The 26754-nt window shown below is 47.7% G+C and overlaps 1 protein-coding gene across 1 annotated transcript in view; it reads right to left on the bottom strand.

The window, feature by feature from the left end:
- LOC146627407 (glutamate receptor ionotropic, delta-1-like) overlaps positions 1–26754 on the bottom strand; it is a 628504-nt gene that overhangs the window by 19024 nt on the left and 582726 nt on the right. The window contains exons 9-15 of the mRNA XM_085361656.1: positions 19060–19161; positions 17152–17274; positions 16768–16842; positions 16343–16682; positions 15602–15740; positions 6065–6260; positions 2046–2212 (exon numbers count right to left, since the gene is read on the bottom strand). Coding sequence (XP_085217782.1) covers positions 2046–2212; positions 6065–6260; positions 15602–15740; positions 16343–16682; positions 16768–16842; positions 17152–17274; positions 19060–19161 — 1142 coding nt within the window. The remainder of the gene's footprint in view (positions 1–2045; positions 2213–6064; positions 6261–15601; positions 15741–16342; positions 16683–16767; positions 16843–17151; positions 17275–19059; positions 19162–26754) is intronic.

Raw genomic sequence — 26754 nt, 5'->3', positions numbered from 1 at the left:
CAACAAACTGATGCATCCTCATAAACTTATAATTAATGTAATTAAACCTCCAGAGCAGGTTTGTTGTTTGTGGAAGCCGCCATGTTCCCCGCCATATTTGAATGCAGTGACTGGACTCCGCCTTCTGACTGATTGTGTGGCTGGAGACACACATGTGGAAGGAGAAGCTGGAGGCGTATCTAAACTCTGGTATTAAAGATATGAAGGAGACGCCACCGAGCATCCTCTTCCTCCTCATTTACTCCCGATATTCTCACATGTGACGCTCACATGTCACATGTCCGGACAGCTGGCAACAACAACAGCTGGTTATAGGCTAACATCAATCCAGCTGACGTTAGGCTCACGTTATCACAATGTCAGCAGACCCATCAGATCATTCGCTCCCACCTGAACACGGGGAACACATTACTGCAGGAATTAGACCGCTCCACATCACAATGAAACACGTTTCAGTCGCTGTACAGCTGGACTGCACTCTGCACCTCCGACAGTCATTCACTGCGGCTCGGCCTGCTCGGGCAGATATTAGCCTGAACATCTTCTGTGAGCTGTTTTAACCCTTTAAAGCCCACCACAGAACCAAGTCTGCAGAGCTGATCTCTTTTACTTTTACCTGCTGTAGTGCCATCTTTGGGAGCATGTCAAGTTGTTATACGTCAATACAACAGCTATATCCCAAATTTTAATAACATGCATGCATTAAGTCCATAGTAATTACATAAATTGCACAAAAGTGCAATAAACTACAAAATACTTTTAGTTTTTTTACTTGTGAAGTTTCAGATGTTGTCCCTCAAAACTGTAAAGGCAAAAAAGTTGCACAAAATAGTTTGCAAGCACAGGAAATTTACAGGAAAAACAAAATAAATATTATTGTGCACGATTTGCACAAAAAACAGCATCAAAATAAACGATTTCCAGCAGTGCAGTTTGAGTTCTGAGTCTCCCAGAAACTACACAGAAAGGCACAAAGTCAGACACGACTCCAGTAAACAGCAGGAGACCTTTGAAAGGCCCTGTAGGGGAAAAACTACATGGAAAATGACATCACTTCCTGTCTTGGCAGGTAATAGCAGACATGTGATAGCTATGAACAGCTGATCGGATCTGCAACGCGTGTTTCTGGATTTAAATGTTTTTACACCATTAAAGGAACAAGCTGAGTGCACGTTCTGTAAGTCCAACTCCTCTGGTACGCACCTCCACCCTGACTCCACCCTGACTCCTGCCACCCTGACTCCTGCCACCTCCACCCTGACTCCTGCCACCTCCACCCGGACTCCACCCTGACTCCTACCACCTCCACCCTGACTTCTGCCACCTCCACCCTGACTCCACCCTGACTCCTGCCACCTCCACCCTGACTCCACCCTGACTCCTGCCACCCTGACTCCTGCCACCTCCACCCTGACTCCTGCCACCTCCACTCTGACTCCACGTGACTCCTACTACCTCCACCCTGACTCCTACCACCTCCACCCTGACTCCTGCCACCTCCACCCTGACTCCACCCTGACTGCTGCCACCTCCACCCTGACTGCTGCCACCTCCACCCGGACTGCTGCCACCTCCACCCTGACTCCTGCCACCTCCACCCTGACTCCACCCTGACTCCTACCACCTCCACCCTGACTCCACCCTGACTCCACCCTGACTCCTGCCACCTCCACCCTGCCTCCTGCCACCTCCACTCTGACTCCACGTGACTCCTACCACCTCCACCCTGACTCCTGCCACCTCCACCCTGACTCCTGCCACCTCCACCCTGACTCCACCCTGACTCCTACCACCTCCACCCTGACTCCTGCCACCTCCACCCTGACTCCACCCTGACTGCTGCCACCTCCACCCGGACTCCTGCCACCTCCACCCTGACTCCACCCTGACTGCTGCCACCTCCACCCTGACTCCACCCTGACTCCAGCCGACTCCACCCTGACTCCTGCCACCTCCACCCTGACTCCTGCCAGGTAAAGTTCAGCTTTACAGGTGCAGTTTGGGAATAAGGAGGTTTCCCTCCTCCGCAACACGAGCTCACTTACTTCTGTGAGAAGAGGTCTCTGTAGGGGCTGCCGTGCTGCATGGCGATGCCGTAGCCTTTACTGCTCATGCTGCTTCCCGACACGGTGACGGTGCAGTCGTCATCCGTCAGGGCCACGTACTCCAGCACCGCCATGTCCCAGAGGAAGGCGTAGGGACCCTTCTTTGCCTGCAGACACAGAGGGGGGGGGGGACATGGTTATTTGATGGTTTCTTATTCGTCATCATCAGCGACTCTCAAATGCCTCCGCTGTTACTGGATTCAGACTTTTCTCCGGCGGCTTCATCCAGAGCAGAGCTAAACCTGAAGTCTGCAGCTGACCCAACACTGTGCACAAGAACACCGACCGTATTTACCCTCAGATCCTGATTCAGTTCCACAGTGACCGTGTCACGTGTGGAAATGCACGCGGCGCCATGGGTATTTATTAACGTCGCTGTCGGCTGGTGTCACGACTGCACAGTCATAAATATTTGATAGTGCCTCAGATATCCACGCTTACAGACTTTTTCTTGGATATATTCTGTCTTGAATACATTTTTTATGTTTGCATTTGTTTTCTTCACTTTGAAATGTTGACACCGAAACAAATTAGCTTATAAATCCTGCAGTGTGATTTCCTCCCCTGCATGCATACATCTCTATAAATAACCTCGTGCAGCTGCAGCTGCGCTCTGTAAATGTGTCTAAGTCTCTTTGTGATGCTAAATACCTGCAGGAGTGTTAGTCAGGCTGGTGTGCTCCTCCCGGCCGGGTGAGGAGATGACAGTAACACAGATACGGGAGCAGCAGCAGGTGGGGTGAAGTGGATGAGGTTGTCGGTGTTTTTTTCACTGTGTCAGCAGATCTGCTGCATCTGCCTCCTTCAACCTGTTCACTATAACTGAAAACTGTGCGCGCTCCTCTTTCTCAGATCCTCCCCGCTGTTACAAACTAATGACGACGTCACGTCTGTCTGATGATCTGCTGCGCGCAGGTGCTGCTGTTAGCTCCGTCCTCTTATTTAAAGAGAGCGGGGAGGGAGGGAGGGGCTTCTCTCTCTCTGAGGAGATGAGGATGTGCACCGTGCTACGCTAGGAGAGGACACAGGGACAGCAGAGGAGACATTCCTCTGAATCAAAGGAGGACGAATCAGGGCACCAAGCACAGACAGACCCCCGACCTGCTCTCACAACCCCGAGAAGAGCTCACAGCTCGTCTGCATTCAGCCAGCGGGACAGCGAATGCTGGGAAGTGACGTCAGGATTTATCTGAAGACTCTCATCCATCCATCAGTAACTTTTACAGGAAGGTTCAGTCTCCAGGCTGACTTACAGGAATCACGCTGCACAATGCATACAAAATATTCCAGGGTTTATTTTTCCAGCCTGATAATCCTGCAGAGGCCAGAAACTTACAAAGCTTACTGCTTCGTCTTAGCCAATCCCTGCACGCCCTCCCGACCCCGCCCTCTCACCGAGCTGTGGCGAAAGCAGGGCTGAGATTGGCCAGAAATAACACGATGTCACTGAGATCTGATGCATTTAAATGCAAATGAGAATTTCAAACTTGTGCCAAAAAGTCGACTTCCTCCTCGATCGCTCTCGTAGTTTAAACATCAGAGCCTAGAGCTGTTTCTTCAGTTAGGCTGAGGCGCTCATGACATGTTCGTCCCCAACGTCCCAAAATATACACGAGTTACTGAAAACATGTATTTAAACATAATATTTCAGATTAATCAGTCTTTTACTATTCTCGGTTTTAGTCAGAGTTCGTCCCGTCGACACTCCAGGTGTTTCTAGTTGTTATTCGGAGCCCGACTCATCGAACGATTCTTCCTCGTCAGACACGGTTTTCTGATTTGTACAAAGATACCTGCAGTACAAAGCTTTCGCTCTACGGTGTGAACAACATGAAGAATTTGAACGTGGAAATTCATTCACGTCACAGTTACTGTAGTTTTATATCTGTCATCAGTTTTTATTCATGAGAAATGTTTGAGTTTCATTCAATCTAAGATTTAAGATGATTAGAGTTCATATTGCAGCACAAACACTCGGCTCACGCTGGTGCAGACATCCCAGCAAAGCGAGCGCTGTGTCTGCACATAACACAGTTTGACAAAGAACCAGCTTTATATGTCTTTAGGCTCTTAGCTGCTTATTTACAAACCACATCATTTGTTCCCATTTCTGTAGTTTATCTATGAGAAATGTCAAAGACAACTCAGTTTGACAGGAAAAACATTCGTTTGTTTTTCCAGCTCAGATCCAGGATTTGACAAACGGGGACTGGATGGGAGCCAAAAGCGCTCCAGATCATTCAGTCCCTGCGGTCACCTCAGTTCATGGAAAGCTTCGGAGTCGACACTGATCAAAGCTGAGGACGTCCTGGTTATGAAGAGTCATGTATGAGGTCGTCTTACAGTTTGCACTGGTGCCTAAAAGTCCTGTGACTGCAGCTTCTGGATGTGAGTCTCAAGCAGCGTGTGGGAGGAAGCAGTCGACAATAGCAATAAAAGTGATTAGAGAGTGTGTGTGTGTGTGTGTGTGTGTGTGTGTGTGTGTGTGTGTGTGTGTGTGTGTGTGTGTGTGTGTGTGTGTGTGTGTGTGTGTGTGTGTGTGTGTGACTGTGGGGAGAAACCGTCAAAGAATCTGTGGGGATGTTTATCATGCAAATGGCTGAATAATGGATGCGCTCGGAGACGATTTGTCTTTGACGCTAATTTGTCATCGGCTTTTTGGGAGATCTATGAGCACAACAGTGTAGAGCAGAGAAACACCACCTCTCTCACACACACACACACACACACACACACACACACACACACACACACACACACACACTAATTGGGATATTGTGAAACTGCTGTTGAAATTAAGTAATGGGTAAACAGAGGAGAGTCTTTGCATGCGGCCTGCTGGGAATAACGCAGGAGGAGCGTGTGCTTCTGTTTTCACCATTATTGATATGCGTGCATCAATATAACACACAAATGGTGTTCTTGGAGGAACGAGTGCTGCAGGGTTTACTGCAAAAAAGGGGAAATAGCATGAAAGAGTTCAGCTGCTCAGCCCTTCATTAGAAAGGGGGAAACTTTGAGCACGACTTCCTGTTACTTTTACCTGGAGGTTGGGACTGCGCTCTGGAGAGGACGCGGACCCCTCCAATCTGAAGTTGCCCCTGATGAGAAGTGCAGATGTGAGTATACGTGTATCACCTCTGCTCGAGGGACGGACCCCGACTGCCATTTGTGCTTCTACCAAACAACAGGTCGGAGCACTCGGCCTTCCTCGGGCCCCTGAGGGGAGAGTGTCCTATTAAGAGACTCCACTGTCCTGCAGTGAGACCTGCAGGGCTGTGACTGGGAGGAACAGCCTGTCAGATCTGAAGCTGAGTGTTGGTCTGTTATTTGTCCATAACAAGCATCACACCAAGCACATGTGACACGAGCACAGCCCACTTTGTAATCCCTTCATCCGATCTGTGGCCTCTTTGGACACTCAGCAAAGAGAGGCGCTTTCAGCTTGAGTTAAAACAGGTGGGGTAGGATGCTGGGACCATCTGGATCTGGTCTCCCAGAGAAACCGGGGACATTTGGTCCAGTTAGCAGCTACAGCTGCCCGTGGCACTATGGACCTGTCCATCAAAGAGGCAAACGTAACAGGAACGCCCCCTTATTTCCCACAGACCCACCTGTCTGGCTGGATAAGGATTTTTACAGGATACACTTCAGGTTATCCAGGTTTGTGTTTCCTCCCAGGCTCAAGATTTCACATGTCAGGTGAATATTGTAACTACTACAGCAAGCCAGTGTTGAACACAGCTGTTCTCAGCTGACTCGGACATTTGATCTGGGTTTTCATTGGAGGCCGCTGGTGTTTGACCCCTGCTCTCCCACTAACTCTGCATGCTTCCACTGCACGTCAGTGATTTATGAGATATTTATTTTTGCTGCATCTGCAGGCCAAACCATGGATGTTAGAACCAAAGCTGATGATTTTACTCTATTACAATCACACACCAGCACCTCTGCGGTACCTTGCGTATTCCCTCTGACGGGCTGGACACGGAGTAATCCATGCCGTTGTTCTTGCTGATGGTCCTCCACAGCTCTGAGTAGGTGCTGTCCTGCTCCAGAGGGTTGGTGCCTTTGTTCCTGAAGTAGTCGTAGACCGCCGAGTCCCTCACAGTGCCGTAGTCCACGTCGATCTGCCTCGCCAGGTCCTGGAAAGACCTGGAGGACAGAAATGGAAGGGTTGTTAAAAACAAACTAGGTGAAGGTAAGAGGTGAAGCACAGGTGAAGGACATTAGACTGGAGGAGGCTCGTGTAGGGCCATCTGAGGCTCAGTGCACACGTCCAGTTTGCAGCCGTGACCTCAGTCATACAGCAGTCGGAGAGTCCAAAGTAATTACCGATCATAATCATTCACATGTTGTCATGTCATTATATTGTTTGCTTATGCTCATCTCTTCATACCTTTCTAAAGTCTGTCTCTGTGTTTTCTTTCTACAGTGTGACAAATTAACTGGAAGTGTATGGATGTCTCCAGACGCCTGGTGTGACGGTGAACTGATTTCAGTGTTTTACAGGTTTGTGGAGACGTGGAGCCTGTGGACACTGAAGAGGTGGGAGACTGGTTGTAATCAAGGACACCGCGAGAAGAGCTGATTCGTTCTTCCATCGCCTTCAGGTGTTTGAGCGGCTCGCAGTTTCTGTCATTTTAATAAGAAAGTACAAACAGAGCTCCACATAGTTCAACGGGAACACAAAGACAATTTTAAATCTGCATCAGCAAACCTATGACAAAGAATTCAAATGGAACGCTAAACTTCAGGATGAGGTCCAAAGAGATGTTGTTGCAAGTGAAGGAGGCCTAAAGACCTAAAAGAAAGACCTAAAAGACCACAGGATCCTCTGAACTAAACCTTCACCAAGTCAAACACACTCTCAAAGAGTTCAGAGTCCTTACAAATGGAAATACAGAGTTTACAATGAGGAACACGAAGACATCTGAGAGAAGCAGCCCAGGTCCAGACAGGTGGAACCAAGATCACCAGAATGATGGGACGAGAAAGGCACAGAGAAAGACAGAAAATCTCAGGATCTGAAGTTTACCACATCATCTACCAAACATGGAGGAGGTAGTATGACAGTATGGAGCCCAAACATGTCCCTGATGTCATATCACTGGTTTGTAGTTTCTGCTTCACTTGGTAATTTCTTTATGTTTGTATTTATTTTTTCTGTCGAAATATTGTGAAACATGAAAACGTTTTCCAGAGCCACCCAGTGGGCCAAACTGGAGTCTTTGCACGGCTGATTCCAGCCCCTGGGCCTTATGTTTGACATACCTGCTGTAAGCCAGTCGGTTTACTAATGTTTCCATCATAAGACTTCAAAGGGAGGCTCGGTCTGAAGGTGCTGCAGCTAACCTAATGTGGTCCAAACTGAAACAGCTCGATGGCAGACGAGTGTTCGGAGGTTCCCCGCCAGGCTAAAAATACTTTAAACACACTTTCTGCTCAGATGCAGTCACACACTAATTTGTCTGTTTTTGCTTTGTTAAAGTCTGTGAATCGATGTGTTTTGTTCTCTGGAGGAGTCGTCTCGCGCCAACAAGGCCTCGCGCTTCTTTGTTCCTGCTGCGATTGATTCCATCGTGTTGGTTCTGTAATTATGTTTAAACAGTAATGTGTGGAATAAACAGAGGTCAGTGTGGGTCATTGCTGGGACCCCCGCTCCTCCCTGCAGGCTGGGATCTGAGACCACTTCAGACCAAAGAGCGTTGTTTTAAACGAACCGACAGGAAACCGCAGTCTGACGAGTGCGCTCGGTTAAAGTGCCGGCCTCTTCAGCGAGGGGTCAGTGTGTCACCCAGCCGGTGTAAAAGGTGATTTCTGACCTGTGGAGCTGAAGTTTATTTATGCAGCACCAAATCACAACAACATTCACCTCACAGTGCTCTCTATTGTAAGTTAGAGATCGTAACACAGAGAAAACCTCAACGATCAGACGGCCACCTGTGAACAAGCACTTTGGCGACAGTGGGAAGGAAAAACTCCGTTTTCACAGGAAGAAGATCGGGCAGAACCAGGCTCAGGGAGGGAGATGGGACAAAGCCAGCCAACTCATAAGGACTCAGGACAAACAACCAATCAGACGGCAGTGACACTAAACTAATCTGAATAAAGAAGTTTTATTTCAGCTTTGAGGCATTTTCTGCACCGGCTTCATCTCCGAGGCCTCAGTATTGATGACAAAGTTGGAGATGAATCGACGGTTGTAAAATGAAAAGTCTTCTTTATGTTGTGAGTGTGTACTGACCGTTTGGCTTCAGCTTCACACAGCCTGTGGAAATGAAAGTAAATAAAGTCCTGCTGCACATATCAATAATAAATACTCGGATATGACCGGCGGGCGTGAGCATTCACTGTTGTTGTTTGGACCGAAGCAGACGCCGTCTGAGTGAAGGTGAAGTAAACGTTTCCTGAAAGGCAGCGTTTATGATTCGCTGTGCGGTTCGAGGCGTCAACGAGCTAAAAGGGAAACCTGACTTTGTTAAACGATATTTATCATTATTATATTTTACTTTCTGTTCCTCATAACTGTTAATGTCCTGATCTATATTTATAAACAGAGCCTGCTGAGCCTTTGAAATAATAAATCCTTCACAGACACGCGTCGTAAATCTGAGCGAGGACGCGCGTTCACGCGTCGCTGCGTCCACACGCGCAGCTGCGGGCTTGATGTTTGTCGCTCTGAGAGGAGACCGCTCTGTTGTCTGAGGAGATTTTAAAGGAAGTCTGCATCACGTGCAAATCTGCGAGTGTCAGTAAAAGCAACATTTCAGCATTTAGGCGTCACGCTGTTCAATGAGCCGCCTGTCACGGAGTGACGCCGCCGGCCTGCTGATGGAAATGTCAGCGGGGATTTGATTCCCGGATGAGTAAAGACAGAAGAGGGCGGAGCTGAGCTGATATTAATGGCTGTTTTGAACCTTCAGACAGGAAGTGAGAGATAACGCTCCGCACGCACCGCCCAGATAAACGGCGACGTACCTGAGCTGTGCATTTGTGCCGAGCGTGTCACAAGTGTACTCGTGCATCCAGAGGGTGTGTGTGTGTGTGTGTGTGTGTGCAGTGAAGACAAGCTAAACTCCTAAACAGAGTGAGGAGCTGCAGGACTGCTCTTGAACTTCTGGAGTAGCTTTCAACTACTCGCAGTGCAGAAGAATCCAGATTCACTTTTTCTCTGACTGAAGTGAGCCGTTTTACTTCCTGTCTCTTTAAGGACCCCGCCCCTTCCTAAAAGCCCACTTTCTCTTGATTGGCCAGTTTGCTGTGGCCTGCTGAGGGGCCGTCTTCGGTGTTGATGAGCTGCTCGTTTTGTACTGGAAGCCAGATGTGTTGTACGTGTGATGAAGTGCACACACTTCCTGTCAGCACGATGGTTTAACTGGGAACTTTTTCCTGACGTTGTATCAAAATCCTTTGAAATAAAAACTGATTTGAATAAAAATCTGCTTCACTTCAAATGAGTAACGAGAGATTTCAAAGCAGTGATTTCTCCAGTTGTCTAACAGCATTGTGCCACATTAAAGATGACTACAGCTCTCTAAACAATGATTTCAGGCAGGACTGGCTGTGAGTTAAACCTGAATTTTGGACTTTCAGGATTGATCTCCGGATGCAAAGTGAAGGTCGGCCACTGTGAACACCCCGCAGTCCTCCTGCAAAGCCTTCAGACGTCCTGATTAGTGTTTCATCTTCAGTAGCCGTGGCAGCACGGACCCCCGTGTGATCGCCGCCTCGCTCCAGCAGCTAATCGCTGTTCTGATCTGATTGGCTCCGATCGAGCTCGTCCACCTCTGATTGGGTTGTTCGGCCGTGAATGCAGAGCAGCATTAATGGCCACTCCGGATGCCGAACGCTCTAAAGGGAAACGGAGCTGCTGAACAACAAGGGCTCGGAGCAGTTGGGTCTTTGAACCTGAAACCTGGGCAGAGCCGCACACAGAGGCGCGATGATGGCCGGTGACGATATAAAAAGAGGCTCCGGACTTTGATGTCGGACCACTCGGGTTTTATCGAGGTGAAGACGACAACAAAAAAAGAGAGAAAAATGAAATATTGCTTTTGATCTGATGCCTGCGGCGCTGGGTGGGAGGCAAACACTCGCCAACGCCGTTGACACCGCTCACGCTTCAGCACTCGAGTGTTTTTGGGTTTCAGTGAGAAAAAAACACATTATCACTGTGGTACAAAGAGCCCGAGTGGAGGCCTCATACCTGACTCCAGTCAGAGAAAAAGGTCGTGATTCTCAGCCTGAGCCCTCCGGGTCGGGGTGCTGATCCAGGGAGCTGAACGAGCTGGGCGGTGAAGTCGTTGACTTAGCGGCCGGTCTGCGAGTTGGGGTTCATCACACTCTGACACACCCTGATACTAAAAAGTATTTACAACATGAGGAAAGTTGTACTTTTGAATATGAAGAGCTGCTCCAGGCTTCTCTTTATGAACTCCAATTTTATTTAAATTTAAATCTGAATTGTGAAGCGAACGAGGTGAAATATCCTGGAGGATCAAACTCAGGCGCAGACTGTTCAACACGCCGTGTCTGCTCAGGCGGGCGGATTTCTTCTGAGTGTGCGGCTCCTGTAAGCGGACACACTCCTGATCTATAAGCCGTCGCTGACCGATCCCATCTCTGCACATTTGCAGAAAAACGTCTGAATCAAAGTCAAATATTTCCCACTTTTGCGACTCTTCTTGTTTTTCCAGGTTGTTTCTGGAAACGAGAGTTTCTGACCCTGTGACGGGTTCGTGTTTGCCTGTTTGTTCAAACAACATGAGTCACGGTGAGCCCTGCTCGCCTGGAACATTAAATTACCGTCAGTCGGTTCGCTGCGATGAAGGGGGTCAGCTTTATCTGTCCAGCTTAAAAGCTGCTCATTAGATGTCTGCAGGAAATTTATTGAGCTGTGCAAAAGTTCTCAGAAAGGTTAAAGAGGCCGAGCAGAAGTTTGAGGAGGTGGAAATCGTTGTTATCACTCAGAGCAGCTTGGTTCCTTTTGGTCATGAAACAAAGACTTCAGTGAATTTTGGTGATGCTCTGTGAACTCAGGACAGTTTATTTCTGTATTTTTGATGTTTGTTTTCTTCACAGATCACAAGCAGTGTGTGCTGAACTCTGCAGCGGAGAAAGTGCCAGAGATGCCACAAACTGCAGTTCCTCGAATGTCCACTGGAGGCTCACTCCAGCCCTGAGTCTGTTTTGTTCTCTGTGGTTAATTTTTTCCATGACTCACCTGTTTAAACTGTATTAAAGCCTAAAGTTGGCATCATTAGGGGCGTGGCCTCAGAGCAGACCAAGGACACGCTGGAGGAGGCGGCTCAGGACCAAGACCTGGTCCCGGATGAGCTGAAGACAATGCTCAGACTCCAGTGGGTTTCCAAACTGACCCGTGTGAGTCAGTGGTCTCCTTCATGCTTTGAACCTTTTACTGCGGTTTCCTGTTGAGGTTTCTTCTAAACAGCCTTTTTTTAATTTCCTGCCTCATATTTGGTGAACGTGACGGACGAGTTACTGGATCAGCTCGAGCTCCCGTGTTCGCCCAGAGGAGTCCGCAGCTATCGTTGCATTTCTTGCGTAACACACTTCACAAACCAAACTGAGTATTTTTTTTAGTGCTGAGGATTTAAGTATTTATGCAAATCACACGTGAACTTTCAACATCTCCAAACTTTCCCTCTCCTCGGCTTTTGGACGAGTTGCAAGATCCGCCAGCGCTCCTCGCCACGAGGTCAGCGCGTTCTTCGTCAACAGCGAGAGTGTTAAATGTGAAAAAGACTGAAGCGGCGAGACAACGGCGCTGGTTAGACGGGCTTTTTTTTGCAGTGCATTAAATACTTGAACTCAGCCGCTGCAGCGTGGCTCCTTCATGAAGAAATATTCAAGCCGAGAGCCGTTTCAGCAGCGCAGGCGAGCCTCTCAATCCATCTGCAGATCAGCTGCACCTTCACACCCTCCTCTCTCGGGGTTTGTTAAATCAGAGAGGATGAGCAGCCCGTCTCCAGCCTCCCACAGCACTGATGTAAATCAGTTTCTTTAGTTCCCTCCTTAAGGTTAAGAATCGGCGGGAGAAGCTCCCGAGGTCGGCCGAGCAATTAACACGGTGCTGCAGAGGAGCGGCGGCCACGTTCAGCCGAGTCAGGTGTCTCTTTAAGAGCCGAGCTTCCCGTGGACGGAAAACGCTGTGCTCGCTGCTAATTAGCCGCCGCAGAGCCGACGAGGTCACTCAGTTACAGTTTTACAGAACTGGTCTTTAGATGTTATAATTTATTCAGCAGAAACTCCAACGTGTTTATCGGCGTAATGAGGAAACAGCTTTAATTAAGTATCCACAAATTTGCTTAATGTCTGGTCTCTGTTTTTCAAACCGTTGCAGTGACGGCTCCACGCCACATCAGCTCACAGAGACTGTATTTAAAAGATGGACAGAGCCATGTGACGTCACTCCTATTAGCAGTTTGCCCTCTACTGTGTGTCGTCCACAGTTGGTTTCGTTGTACATGTTCAGTACAATAAAAGGCTACTCTATTCTACTCTATTTGAAACTGTATGTCACAAATGAGGAGCAGATGAAGAAAGTGAAGAAGCAGCCTGTGTTCGAGCCAAGTCTCTGTGTGCACGTGGTCTTATAGTGGTAAATGGTTAACAGGCTGCTAGTTACAGCTTTTCTCTCTAAGTGTGCTTTTTGTTATTGGTGTGCCTTCTTCAACCAATCACGCACGAGCCCATAACGGCCTCGTCTAACATCGTGCATGCACTCACGCTCCGATGGACGCAGCATGCAGACTGCAGTAGATGGGCATTGAACCACCGACCTTCTGACTGCTGTAGCTCAAGAACCACAGTTGCTCACTAACTTTCAAAAGATTGCAGCAATTAGTTGTTCTGCAACGCACGAATCCCCGACCCAGCAATCAATCAATACGAGCAGATCCACAGCGCTACGATGTCCCTGCGTCGAGGCAGGATTCTGATTTAGAGGCGTTCAGTCATAATCCCGCAGATGTTAGCTTTGGATGGGAGGCTTCTGTCCTGTGCAGTAAAGCAGTGGTGTGGACAGTGTCTGATACTCTGAATCAGGACGTACCGTTGCAGGAACAGCTGCAGCTGCAAGTCTCTAAAACCCTGAACCCTATAAATGTACTCTTACTGGACAGAGCTCAGCCTGACCTCTGAGATCATAAAGACTGAGTGAACTTCCTCCAGCTGCAGAGTCCTTGCTCCCTATTTATCGTCTGAGCACTGATCCCGACAAAGTGCTGCTGTGTGTCGGAGAACCGGACACACAGAACTTTCTGCTCTCATGTGTCGCTTTCTACAGTTTGGGTTTTAGTTATAGTTTCATTTTTGCGTGAGACCCAGAAACTTGTGTTTGAGTTGGAGTTTGTTTCCTGGATCTGGATTGGCTCCACCTCTGCTAACATCTGGCTGTAATCTGCTCAGAACGCTTGGAACAATCCTGCTAACAACCAGACAACGAAAAAATTCACATAACGTCACTGGTGGAGATGAAAAACATCAAGATCCAAAGTGTTGATGAAAATCTTTTGTACAGTCATGTTTCGGGAAGGGAAACTCTTGATCGCGTGTGTCGGGCATTAGCATGTTTCTCCGAGGAAGAGCTCGAACCTCTGAGCCAGCGTGCCGTCCACCAGGATTGTTTCATTGTTTACAATATTAGCTCAGTAGGGGTGCAACGATACACAAAATTCACGGTTCGGTTCGATACTTTGGTGTCACGGTTCGATATTTTTTCGATACAAAAAAATGTTCATGCATTTTTAATTTGTCATTTATTAAAATTATAAATATATATTTTAACTCAAAAGTACAGTTTTTAAATTTAACCCTAACCCTTGTGCGCGTTTTTTATTTTGACAGCGAATGCGCACCTGCGGACCACTTATGTGCAGCCCTGGTTATTTAGCTCGTCATATTGCAGCCACAGAAATTCTTTTGTCCATGAAACCATAAAGCTGCACTTTCTTTTTGCCTTATAGTCTGATTTATCATAACTTCTCCTGCTGCTTTTACACACGCACTCACATAAGCTGAGCGATTCTCTGCGCGATCAACCTCTCACATGTTTAAGCTGCGGGAGATTTCACTTGTCATGTTTGCATAGTAAGCTAACGATTAATAAGACGATGTCAGAGGAATTGGTGCACAAATTATCATCACTCACAGATCAGTGCTGTCGCTCTCTATACACAGTTCACACGATTGCAAAGTGAAAGCAAAAAACAAGCGCAAATTCAAACGTGATTTCAATATGTCACATATTGACAGTGGCTCACCGATGCCAATGACATAATTACCCAGCTACATTTCTGAAAGAATGCAAAAGCATTGACATATATTTTTCCTTCCTACAATAGCCCGACGGGCAGGGCAGAGAGATTTTTGTAGCCCGACTGGAAAGATCGCTAGCTCCGGGACGTCGGGCTAGCGATTTTGCAAGCCCTGTATCTGATTGAGGAATCACTCATCTTTGGAAAAGAGAGTTTATTACAGAGAAATGGCTCTTTCCAAAATAAAAGCTATACTATCCGCTTCTTCTGGGCTATATTCTCAGCAGCATAAGGAGAATCATGTGCTAACAGCTGTCTAAATGACTCGGCTAAAGTTAGTAGCATGCTTGTTGTTTTGGTCTTTGCACTAGGATGATGTCGGCGTAAATGTGCAGTCATATTCGTTGTGTTCCCACTAGTGCTTTCAGGTTAATCTCGTTGAAATGACCTTAACGCCACAACACGGCAAATCTCCGTTAACGAGCTACCGCCGATCGCCCCGTGCATGGGGCTAGACGGCCAACACGTTAACGAGCTAACTGCGCTAACACACTAGTTCCCACCCATGTAATTGAGCATTGCGTGGCACATGCAACATACTGTTTTACTTTAGTCCATGACGCGCTTACCTTCAGGGTCATACGTCACATGAAAACCAAAATAATTCCAAACGCCAGATCTGAATGAGGGTGGGGGAGGTGCCCTGCGCTCTTCCTTCTGACTATGCTGTCTGTGTTGAGCGCTCAGTGGATCTGCGCTCGACAGTGCAGCCTAGGCGGAGTAGTCGAACACAGATTCACTGAGCGCTCAACACAGACAGCATCGTCAGAAGGAAAGTTGATAAAATAAATTACAAATGTTGTATTGTTCGATACATATGCGTACCGAACCGAAAGCACTGTATCGAACGGTTCAATATCGATACGAATATCGTTGCACCCCTATAGCTCAGGTCAGTTCTTCCGTCCCTGATGTCTGAGCTCGCGGAGCTTTAGAAGCAGGTCAGCGTCACCGACCCCGACAGGAAGTGCAGATTGTGGCAGAGCGTGTGATTGGCTGATGGAAGAAACCCATCGCTGTGGCAGGATGCTGTGTGTGTCTGCTCGGAGCGTGCGAATGAAAGATGTATGTTTACAAAGTCCGGAGCTGCAGACAAACACGCACAGCAAGCTGTTCATGTCAGGGCGAGTGTGTGTGTGTGTGTGTGAACCTCACCGTATAGCGTGATCCATGCGTGACACGGTGAGGTACGCCGCCAGGTTGGCGGTGTACGATGAACAAACTATGAGCGTGAAGAGCCACCAGCTGCCCATGACGATCCTCAGAGCGACCGATCCCACCACACCGTCCCCACCTACACACACACACACACACACAGGTCGTTATTCAGACGTCGGGATTTTCGAGTGTCGAGTGCCCATTTTTAAATCATGCAAGTGTTTGTGCCCACGAGCTGGAGTGGGCGTCAGACCTGCGACCTCTCAGTTGCTCTCGGCAACCAGGAGCCCGCCTGCCACCTGATCCAATCGGCAGGTGAGAGCGGTGCTTCATCACAGCGAGCCGAGAGGCTGCGTCTAATCACACACTGTTAGGCCTAAAAGGTTTCCCAGGCAACCTGCCAGCCCATAATAGATGCAGCTGGATGCATCTGCAGGGAAAGCGTGTGTGTGTGTGTGCACTGTTTTACGTCCACACTGAGGACATTTCAGGGGCAGAGGTGACGCTCAGAAACAACAGATTTTGGAGCGAGAGGAAGTTTTTTCTGTTACAGAATTCTTGGAAAGTGTTCACAGAGAACTTTTTGGAAAGTCATGACATTTAAAACACTGAGGACAAAGTCACAGTCAAGCATGATGACTGCTCAAATTCCTGAAAGAGGAAAATTGGAACACGGGAACGCCTGCCTGCTCCGAATCGTCCCTAACAGCGTTCCTCTCGATGTCACCTTTCGCTCACCTTGCTGCACGAACGCTCCGTAAACGATCCAGATGGCGCTGTGCAGGGTGCCCGACCCCGCTCCGTTAGCCGGCTGACCGGGAGGTGCATTCTGGGACGAGGAGCGCAGCGCCTGCAGTCTGTTGAGGAGGAATATGAGCACTCCCACCACGGGGATTGCGGCGGCGATGCAGGCCCAGACGGCGAGGTCGAAGGGCGCGAACAGAGAGAAGATGTTGATCTTCTCTTCGGGCTTTCGGAGCAGGATGCCGACGCTGTAGTCCAGGTAGCGCTTGCTGAAATCGACCACGTTCTCCCGTTCTGGCGTGATGGTGATGGCGGACACCGCCAGGTCCGCTCTCTGCAGGGCGAGGGAGAGGAAGGGTTTTCGTTCACGCTCCAAAGTGACCGAGTGTAAGAGAACAGAAAGGTGGTGCAGGCCCTACCTTGTTGATTAGATCGCCAATCATGCCGTTCCACGAGCCGTTGGGAAGCCGACTTCCATATTTACTGTCCGCTACCTGAGAGGAAGGAGAAGAAGAAAATCAGCGAGTTTATTCCAACGTCTCAGAAGCTCGTTTATATCGGCCCGAAAACAAAAGCCTCTCCTCTGCAGATGATCTGCCAGCTGTTTGACAGCTGCTCTGTCAAGAATCTTTGAGATAACAGGAAAGTTGGAGATTATAATCAGTGAAGCTCCTTGAGGCGACTGTTGTTGTGATTTGGTGCTGAATAAATGAAATTAAACGGTATTTTAAATGGTGAGTTTGGAGCTGAGGTGAAGCTGAGTTAGTGCTCAAACCAAATGACAGACTGCTGGTCAGCCCCACCTGGTAGATCTCGTATTTGAAGCCCAGGATCTTGGCGAGGGCGTCCAGGACGTCGATGGAGAAGCCTTTATATCTCTTCGGCTGCCCGAGGATGTTCTCCGCCACCATGACAAAAGGATCCTCCTGCAGTGAGAAAGAGCAGTGAAGAAAAGGGCCGAGCGATGCTGCGCGTTCAACAAACTGCAGCTCCGAGCAAAAACACCGAGAAACAAAGAGCGAGATCAACTTTTGTCAGCCTTTAGGAGGAGAGCGCACAAACGGTGAAAACTCTCCAGCTGAGTTTGACTAGCTGAAAGTTTCATTTCATGCATCTTAGAAATGGACCTAAAAAATGCAAAAATACCCCAAAGCTGAACTTTACTCGGCTCCAGCTGCACTAAAGAGAAAATCTGCTTTGCAAGCCCAGACTGAATATCCACAACAGGGCGATGTGACGCTGCCTTTAATGTGCTGCAACAAGACAACGTTTGTCTTTCTGTTCAAAGCTTTTCAGCCGTTCGATCTCAGATATTAAACAGAATCATCTGGATTCACTTGGTTGTTTTTTAGGCGGCACCAGGTGTCTGCAGGAGAGGACGTGTTCACAGGTAGTATAACTGCACGTTTAGCTATGATGCTAATACAGGGCAGGTCACAATCTACAGTTATTCCCAGAAAGGCGTCGTCTCCTCATCTTCTGAATGACACGAACCTCCATGTTTAATAATCAGGGACTGCGGGGGCTGTTCCCACAGGCCACGCTGAGAGGCTCGCTTTGACTCTGAGCAGAGCCTAAAACAACAGCGTGCTCGGGATAAAGAAGGTTCACAGAGGCACATGCTGTGTTTCTCCGTAGAGAAGCACGGGTGCCGAGTTTGGTGGTTAAAGTGTTGAGGGCAGGTTTCTGGCAGCGTGAGACCTGAAGTGTTGCAGCTGCAGTGGATGAATGGCAGGGTAAAGGTATTAGTCTCGCTCGGTTACACCTGCGTCTCCACGCCGCTGTGCCGGCACGAGAGGAAGTGCTGGAGGAAGCTGCTGCTGGTGTTTCTAATCACAGCGACCTGAGGAGCTGCTTAGACCGAGAAACACGAGCGAGCGCGGAGACTCGAAGCTGATCAAACACCAAACCTAAAAACGTACAAAGCAGTTCTTCTATTGGCTGAGAGCTTTCTGTGGATTCTCTGGGGTTTATTTTGTGCTGATATTTTTGAGACGCAGTTGAACCGACGCTTAAAGGACTGAACTGAAAATGCTGTAATAATAACAACAAGTACAACAACCCTGGAGTGGATCTATCCATCGTAACGCAAGCAGCACGGATGTAAACACGGCGCTGCGATGCTTCACTGTTTATGCTGTTGATTTACTCGCCATGCAGCGCCCGCCCTCCTCTGGATCGCACGCTCTTGGAGCTGCAGGGAGCATCAGTGAATGCTAACAAGAGATATTCAGCTACTGCAGATCTTTATCATGCACAAGGCATCCGAGCACCAAACCTCGGATTCCAACAAATCTCATCTGACCGAGGACACCAAACACTGCTGAAGGAAGGGACGTCTGAAATACCCGATTACTCTGATTACCCTGATTACCCCGATTACTCCGATTACCCTGATTACCCCGATTACTCTGATTACCCCGATTACTCTGATTACTCTGATTACCCCGATTACCCTGATTACCCCGATTACTCTGATTACTCTGATTACCCCGATTACTCTGATTACCCCGATTACTCTGCTGTCACCGGGACCCTTAAACCTACTTCTTTCTAATGATCACAAAGGACCACCCCTTTGCTTACAATAAGAAGACTATGAGGAAATGAAAAGTCTTGACCTTTGACCTCGTGTTTTCTGGTCAGCTTGTGCTCTCCTTTCTTACAGGAAGATGGATCGACTGATTGTGTCCACGATAGCGTCCACTTACCAGCAACGTGACCACTTTGACCGTGACTCCCTGCATGCCGTTCTCTATCCGGCTCTCCTTCAGGCTGCCGTTCAGGCCGTGAACCGAGTCCCACGTGGCGAGCTGCGGGGCAACAGGAGACAGACTGTAAACAAACAATGTACAGTGGAGACATCAGCCGCAGCACACTGAGATGCGATCGGTTCGTGTGTCCGCGTGCGAGCAGCCCTCCCGGGGAACAAAGCGCGGTGGAATCATGCTGCCCGGCTCACAGGCTGCAATTTTACCATTTACTCCTCGGCCTCATCAGGTTTCAGAGCGCGCCGCTGCGAATCAGACGGAGACAATGAGGCCAAAAAATGTATTAAATGAATCAAAATAAGAGCCTGCCAGAAAACCACTCCGGTGTGGCTTCATTGTGCACATTTCCAGCCACACACAAAACCAACCTGACCTAATTAGGTCCACAGCCCCCCTAAAAACCTCCCGCCAGCTCCAGCAGCGCTCTCAGAGGCCCAAACAGCCTCTCAGAGAGCATCACGAGTTCATCGAGCACACTCACACATCACGGCTCACTTAAATGAAGTCCTCTTACAGATTCTCCCCTTTGAAGCTTAACAATGAAAATGAAGTGCGTTAATACGAGCATCCCATAATAGCTTCAATGTAATTCTCTATGCCTGCATAAAGTAATCTAATTACAGCAACCCCTTCTTTTGAGTAAATTTAAAAAATATAAAAACGGACAGATTCACTGACGGGTCACAAACAGGCGACAAAGTCAGAATTCAGATTTTATTATTTCATGATTTCATGAAAAATCAGCCGATAAAGACACTCCTCACTCACAGGTGCAAACTCACCTGTCCATGCAGGAAGCAGCTGAACACGACTCAGAGCCACAGCAGAGAGAGGTTCACATTATTGATTACTGAGTACAGTCTGAGGAGGCGGCTCCATCCTTTTAAAAACTTAAAAACCAAGCAGGTCAGACAGTTACTGATCTTTCTTTTGGTCAAATCAAAATAAATACATGAATTCATTAATAAGACAAGAGTCTATGTTGTATTTTATTGGCATAGTTACCAATCAGTTAGTCAGTGAGAGACGAGCCGGGCACAAAGTATTCATATCTGTACAAATACTGCACTTCCTTACTTATCCAACACAAGTTTGAAATGAAGTCTTTCATAAGAGCTTCAGATTAAGCTCAGCAAAGTCGCACTGAAACATCTGACAGATTTTCCAGCGCCGTGCACATAAAATCGTTTCGAGGTCAGTAAACACAACCAGAGTTCATACATAAGGCACACGGGATTATAAGGGGCTCTGTCGACTTTCAGAAAAATCAAAGGATTGATTTTAAGTGCGCCGTATTTTCCAAACAACACGGTAATAACGACGGCCCGCTAGCATGCGCTACCAAAAATAGTGCTTTGTTGTGTATCTGACGGACGAAAGCTAAACCAGTTCCACACCAGTGAAGCTGCAGCATTTTTACAAACCAGTTCTGGTTCATCTGTTTCATTCAACGATCCGCTTTCACTCTTCTCATTCTCCGTCGCCGCCATGTGCGTATGTAAACAAAGGCACTGCGCATGCGCGTTTTACCCATATTCTATCGCCATATTTCATTTTCTTATCTTTGCCCAACATTACACCGGTATTACTGTGAACGGTATGATATGGCCCAGCCCTAGTCTCTAGAGTTTAACCTTAAAAATCTGAGTTTTCCTTCCATGTTGAATCTGATTGTCTGACACAAACATCTCTGTGAAGGACTCGCTCTGACTTCTGGGGACAGATTTTCAGAGCAGACCGAGGATCGATAACCTCCCTCAGTCAGAGCAGGCGGCGTTTTTCACTTAGATTTTTAGCTCTTTGCTTAAAATAAATGTTTGCCATTAGAGCCTCCCCGTCCATTTAGCTCTCTGCGTTCGTCCGTGCCTTTTTCAGTTGTTTCAGTCACCATGGAAACACACAAACAGACAAAAGCAGCCTTGTGTTGTCCTTCCTGTGCAGGGAGGCGGTGTGTGAGTTTCTGTTTGTTATTGAAGACACACACACACAGATTTATCGATCAGGTGGGATGGTGGAGGCTGAAGGTTTGATTCTCTTCCACTTCAGTTTGCACACGCTGAGCAGTTTTGCTTCTTGTGAAGGAAACAGAGCTTCACTGCAGCTCCGTGATGAGTGCACGCTCATTGTGTTGCACAATTACACAAATCCGTTCACGAGCAGCTTCATGCAGGATCATAATAAATGGGGAAAGAAATCTATGGAAGGAAAAAACAGGTCAGTGCTTAGAAGCCGGAGCGATGAGCCGTGCAGTGTCTAATGTTAGACGGTGGTTAACGTTAGCATGCTCGCTAACCTCTGACAGGACGTTTTAATTAGCGTTGTTGAGCTAAACACGCGGCGCGGTTTGTCATGCGTGGAGCTGTAAACATCCAGCCGGGGTCGCACGGTGACACGCTGCCAACACGACACGAGCGCCTGCAACCAACCGCTTTGCTAATGATGGTGCTGCAGTCACATGTAACGAGCAGCTGAAAGCTGCACGGCTGCTGCATCGTCTTTGGAAAGCAGGAAAAATATCATTAAAAATCAGATATGTAGGTGCTGTTCTCATCCTCTGTATTCAGCATTCACTTTGGACACAGTTTGTTAAAGCATTACTGAAAGACAGCAATGAGACAAAGTCAGTCTGCTATCAGTCTGCAACCGAATGAGTCAACCTGGCAGGCATCTGTCTGGAATACAGGTATCACATCCAGCATCCAGCCAGGACCTCACAGATCTGAACCAGAAGTTCAAAAATCTGCAAATAGTGACGTAAAAGCTGCAGGACAGCAGTTTAACTCAGAATACAGCCAGCTGAGCCCTCCACTGCAAAGAGACGTGATCCATATGTAAACTGACCGGGATTTTATGCTACGTCTTAACCACAAACCTTTTTCCAAACCCAGCGACGTGACCTGCGGCGTAGCTTTGCTCACACTTACAGAAACGTAACGGCACGTCAGGTCAATGCGGCCCAAGACTGTTGTGATTGGTCTGTTTGGTACTTAGTGTAAGTAACACAACTTACTTACACTGACACAGGTTACATGGTGGGCTGTACAAAGAGTCACCGAAGTCTAAATCAGGCCCGACTGACTGCAACACGCTGGCGATCAGTCTGACTGCCTGACCCTGATGGTTGGAGACAGGTCGCCTCTTACCAGGTGACCAGAACATAAAATAGTCATCGCTGACTTCCTGTTGCAAGTGTTTGCATTCATTCTGACCAAAACACTGACTTCTTAGATGTTGTGTTAGTTACAGCCATGCCGAACTTTCTGCTTTAATCCTGTCTCGCAGTGCTCTCCTTGTTTGGCTCCAGCCTCGAGTGGACATTAGTGGAACTGCAGTTCTGGTTGCTTCTCAGGCCTTGGAAAAATCCAGCTTTTGATGGTTGGATTTAGCTTTGCACACCAAAAACTGATAAGTGGTACCAGGCGTCAGACACAGCTGGTGTTTATAGTTTAAACAGAGAAATAGGACAGACATGAGGAAGGAGTCTGTCAAGTCTAATAATCTGTGTCACACAACATCACGTTAGTCTCAAAGGGCTTCACAGCCTGTACGATGCCCACTCCGTGCTCACGCCCTGCAAACAAACACGGCGTCTACACGAGTTCAGGATGAGACGAACAGAATGAGCGAGGCGGCGAGCGAGGCGAGGCTGATGGGGAAGCGGAGAGAACGAGGCTAAATGGAGATGAGAGGAAGGAGGCGGAGAAGGAAGGAAGGAGGGAGCACTTGTTTAATAATCATGGAGCTATTCTGAGCAGCGCTGTCCTTTAGATGATCTCAGACCCTCGTTTTTCTTTATGTGTGTGACACAGTGGGGTGGTCTTCATTAACTCGCAGACACACAGAAATAATCTCCACAGTTTGAAGCACCAGCTCCGCTTCAAGTCTTTTCTTATTTGAACTGTTGGACCATCGCAGCGGGCGCTGAAATCGACCAGAAGAGAAGAAGAAGAATATGACCCCCCCCTCCCAGCAGCGATGAAGTGCTTTTTGTTCCCTCTGGGTCGTCAGTGACAGTAAGACACAGCAGAGCCGGTGGGACGTCTGCTGCCTGCAGGCCAGAATGGGACATCGCCGTCCCTGTCGCATTATTAAGTGTGTTTGCAGCACAAACTCGTGAACAGATTCGGCGGCTGTGGTTGAAATAAGTCCACGATTCACGTTTGGTGCTTCCTTTAATGTCCTACAAATGCAATACTTCAGGCTTTGCAGGCTCTTAGATGGCATTAAATGTTAATGCTACAATGGAAAGTGTGATTTTCTTTTAAAGGCGGTGTCGTGTAGCCTGCACGCATTTTACAATCCTTCATTTAACTTTCCCGCTTCGCTTGAGTAAGCACATAGCCAACACACAATTATATTTAATGCCTCGCAAATCAAAACTGATATGAAGACATGCACCAGAAGTTTAAAGAAAAAGCAGAGTGAGGATGATTTCCCCTGGAAGCTAAACACGCACAGCTGTGCTCTCTGCTGGGATTTGGGTTTGGAGAAAGTGCATCACGTGCTGTAAATCAGAGGGAAGTCGGGTGTGAAAGGGAAGACATGACTGGATAGAAGAGAAGGCGCTACGGCAACGGTAAGAGCGCGTGATGCCACATCATCAAGGGAGGAGTGGCATGCTGGGAAAACTGAAGGGTCTTGAGATGGCAGATGGCTTTATGAGCTGCTGTGTCTCTCAACAGGCCAGCTAACTGAGCCAAAGGAAGCTAACAACACGGGAAGAAACAAATATTAGTTACATAGTTACAAAAGCTAGTTTCAAACTTTCAGACAGGAGCGCAACGTCTTTGTGAGGATTTAACGCAGCACTGATGTGGGAGAGCAGGCACAGCAACACAGCCCAAGCATCTCATTACAGCCCAGCTGTAGTTCGGCTCGCTCCCCGGCAGCACTGGTCTCTGTAAACGGGGCACTGCAGCACACCGTTGTTCAGGACTGACACAAAGCTGCTGCTAAATGCTAATGTGATAGATGACCTGCAGGACGGAGAACAAGCCTGAGCCACACAGCCCGAAGGAGAAGGAGCCTACTTTTTGTTCTGAGCTCGAGATCTCTGTTAACTGCTGCTGGAAGATCAAAAGAGACAAAACACTTTATGCTAATCAGTGCTGTGAAGGAGCTATGTTTGAGTAAGAGGCAACAGTGACGGAAACCAAGCACGAACGACAGCAGCTGTAACAGTGACACAGTCCTGGCTGAAGGGGGGTTGCCAAGTGGTTTGCAGAGGCTGCAGTAACTGTATGGATGCCTAAACAGCTCAAATGGCTTAAGTTGCATGAGCTATACTTAAGGTTTTTCAAAAGGCTACGTAGAAGGCTAATCAGTGAGTCATCAGTCAGCTGGCACCCAGGTCAGCTGACCTGCTGGGGTTACTGGCTGAGGACGACTTTACGTCCCAGCAGAACAAATGCTGAAAAATGTTTTTTTTATCTGCTTTTAATTATCGATAGAAAAGAAAATGGTCTTTTTTCTGGCTATCAACACTTTTTACTGCACTTGAACAAAACTAAACTTTGAAGAAATAACGAAGGCAGTTTGTTCTGCACCAAAGAGGCCCAGCTGCACATCACCGTGAACACACCACCTATAATTCCTGACAATTATTAGATTATTAATAGCAGAAATAGATTTTCCAAAATGCCAGACAGTCCCAGGCGAACGGCCTGTCTTTCTAACTGCAGCTCGTTCTGCTGACTTACGGCAGCCACGTTGCTCTGCGCTGTGAGGGGAGCCGGTAATGAGAGCACGAGGACACAACAAAAATATGAGGCGTGCTCCGAGAACGTGTCGAGGGACGGTTGGTGTTTCAGAACAGCTTCAGCTCAGAGCACAACCATATCTGACGCTTCTTTTATTCAATTAATTCATATTTATGTCCCCTGGATTTCTTGAAAACAAACTGATGATTCAAACTAATACCCACAAACCTAGCTGCACTGTGTGCAGAGTACAGGGATTATATACTGTAAGGATGGACTCAAGCATTAATAACGGACCTGATGTTATTTATCTTTCTGCAATGACAATAAAACAAACGAGTTGGTAAAGGTTACATTAAATGTCGAGACACACAAATAGAGCAATGCTGCCGAGCATAAACCTTTTCAGGTGTTAAACTCACAGCATAGCTCACACTTTGTGTGCTTTTCTACCATTTGTACATCTGCTAACACTTGGCTAAAGACACATCATCCCTCCATATATCTGACGAACACCAACAATCTCAGTCTAAAAGGCCAAACCTCGGCTTTTCAGGAAGGTGGCGCCACCCACTGGTTTGTGACATCCAGGCCTCAAAGTGTAACAACGTTACGGTTTTACGAGCCAAAGAATTAGGCTAATCAGCTGATGCCAAATGGTTCAAGCGTTCTGTGGAAACGTACCCAAGCACACCCTAACCCGGTGACGTACATTTCATCATGGATGTGATGGTAAATGGACTGATTCTTATACAGCGCTTTTCTACTCTCACGGAGTACTCAAAGCTCTATACAACATGCCTCATTCACCCAATTCTCACAAGCACTTTATCTACACTTAGTGCTTTCTAATGACATTCATACACATTCACACTCCGATGGATGCATCGGAGAGCAAGTTGGGGTTAGTATCTTGCCCAAGGATACTTGACATGCAGACTGGAGGAGCCAGGGATCGAACCACCGACCTTCCGATCAGTAGGTGACCTCCTGAGCTACAGCCACCCATGATGCACGTGCCCCGGTGGCCACAGCAGAGTATAAGCTCGGCTTTAGATGCGAAGCTACACCCATGAATCAAATAAACGGAGAATTTCACTGAGCAAAACTGGAGGTCAGACTTCCTAGACGGTCCTTTCGCACCATTAAGCGCACAGCAGATGTATTAGCAAATTTCCCACGTGTGGGACTAATAAAGGTTATCTTATCTTATTTGTCCAATAATTGCATTAAAACTGCTGTAAAAAGCTCCGGCAGCACCAAAGAGGTCTTTTAAGGTTCATCCACTCACTGTTTTGCCCACATACAGAGTAAAAAAGAGGGACTTTCATTAAAACTGCTTGATTCTGACCGAGCATGAAGTGATGAACCGGCTGCTTTTCATTCAGCTGCAGTGTCTGCAGCCTTTCATGCGTCCTGCCATGAAATCATTAGGTTGTGAAACTCGACCTTCATCTAATTCTTCAAAACTCTGAATGTGAACATGTTTCCAAAGGAAACTTCATTACTTGAATTCATTCTTCTTTTCTTTATATCCCGGGCTGTCAGCGTAGTGAACCGACCTCAGCAGTAATTCGGTGATTACATAATGAATGTATGAATCTTCACCAGGTGCAGCTTTACCACATATTATTTTATTTCCACCTACTCTCCTTTAAATAACGATAAATGTGAGCAATGGGGATCTTTGGGAGGTGAAGCTGGGTCTCGGATGGATAATGGACATCTGGGGAAATTAGAGGCCAGGTCAACATTTTCTCTGTCGTGGTGCGACTTGAGCCATCCCTAAGCAGTTTCTCTGCATCGTCCAGGGGGTTTCACCACCACGAGGAGGCATACTCTCGGTCTTCAATCATGTTTACCCCGGCGTCCAAGTAACGTGCACATGGAGACGAGGCCACAAGCTGCACACTGCCACTGATGGGCCGAACGCTAA

Source organism: Diplotaxodon limnothrissa, linkage group LG8 (assembly GCF_057381915.1).
Source record: "Diplotaxodon limnothrissa isolate DT_005_m linkage group LG8, D_limnothrissa_male_GT1.1, whole genome shotgun sequence".
Taxonomy (NCBI): Eukaryota; Metazoa; Chordata; class Actinopteri; order Cichliformes; family Cichlidae; genus Diplotaxodon; species Diplotaxodon limnothrissa.
The sequence above is the reverse complement of the archived record's forward strand: the minus strand, read 5'-3'. Positions and strand labels throughout refer to the sequence as shown.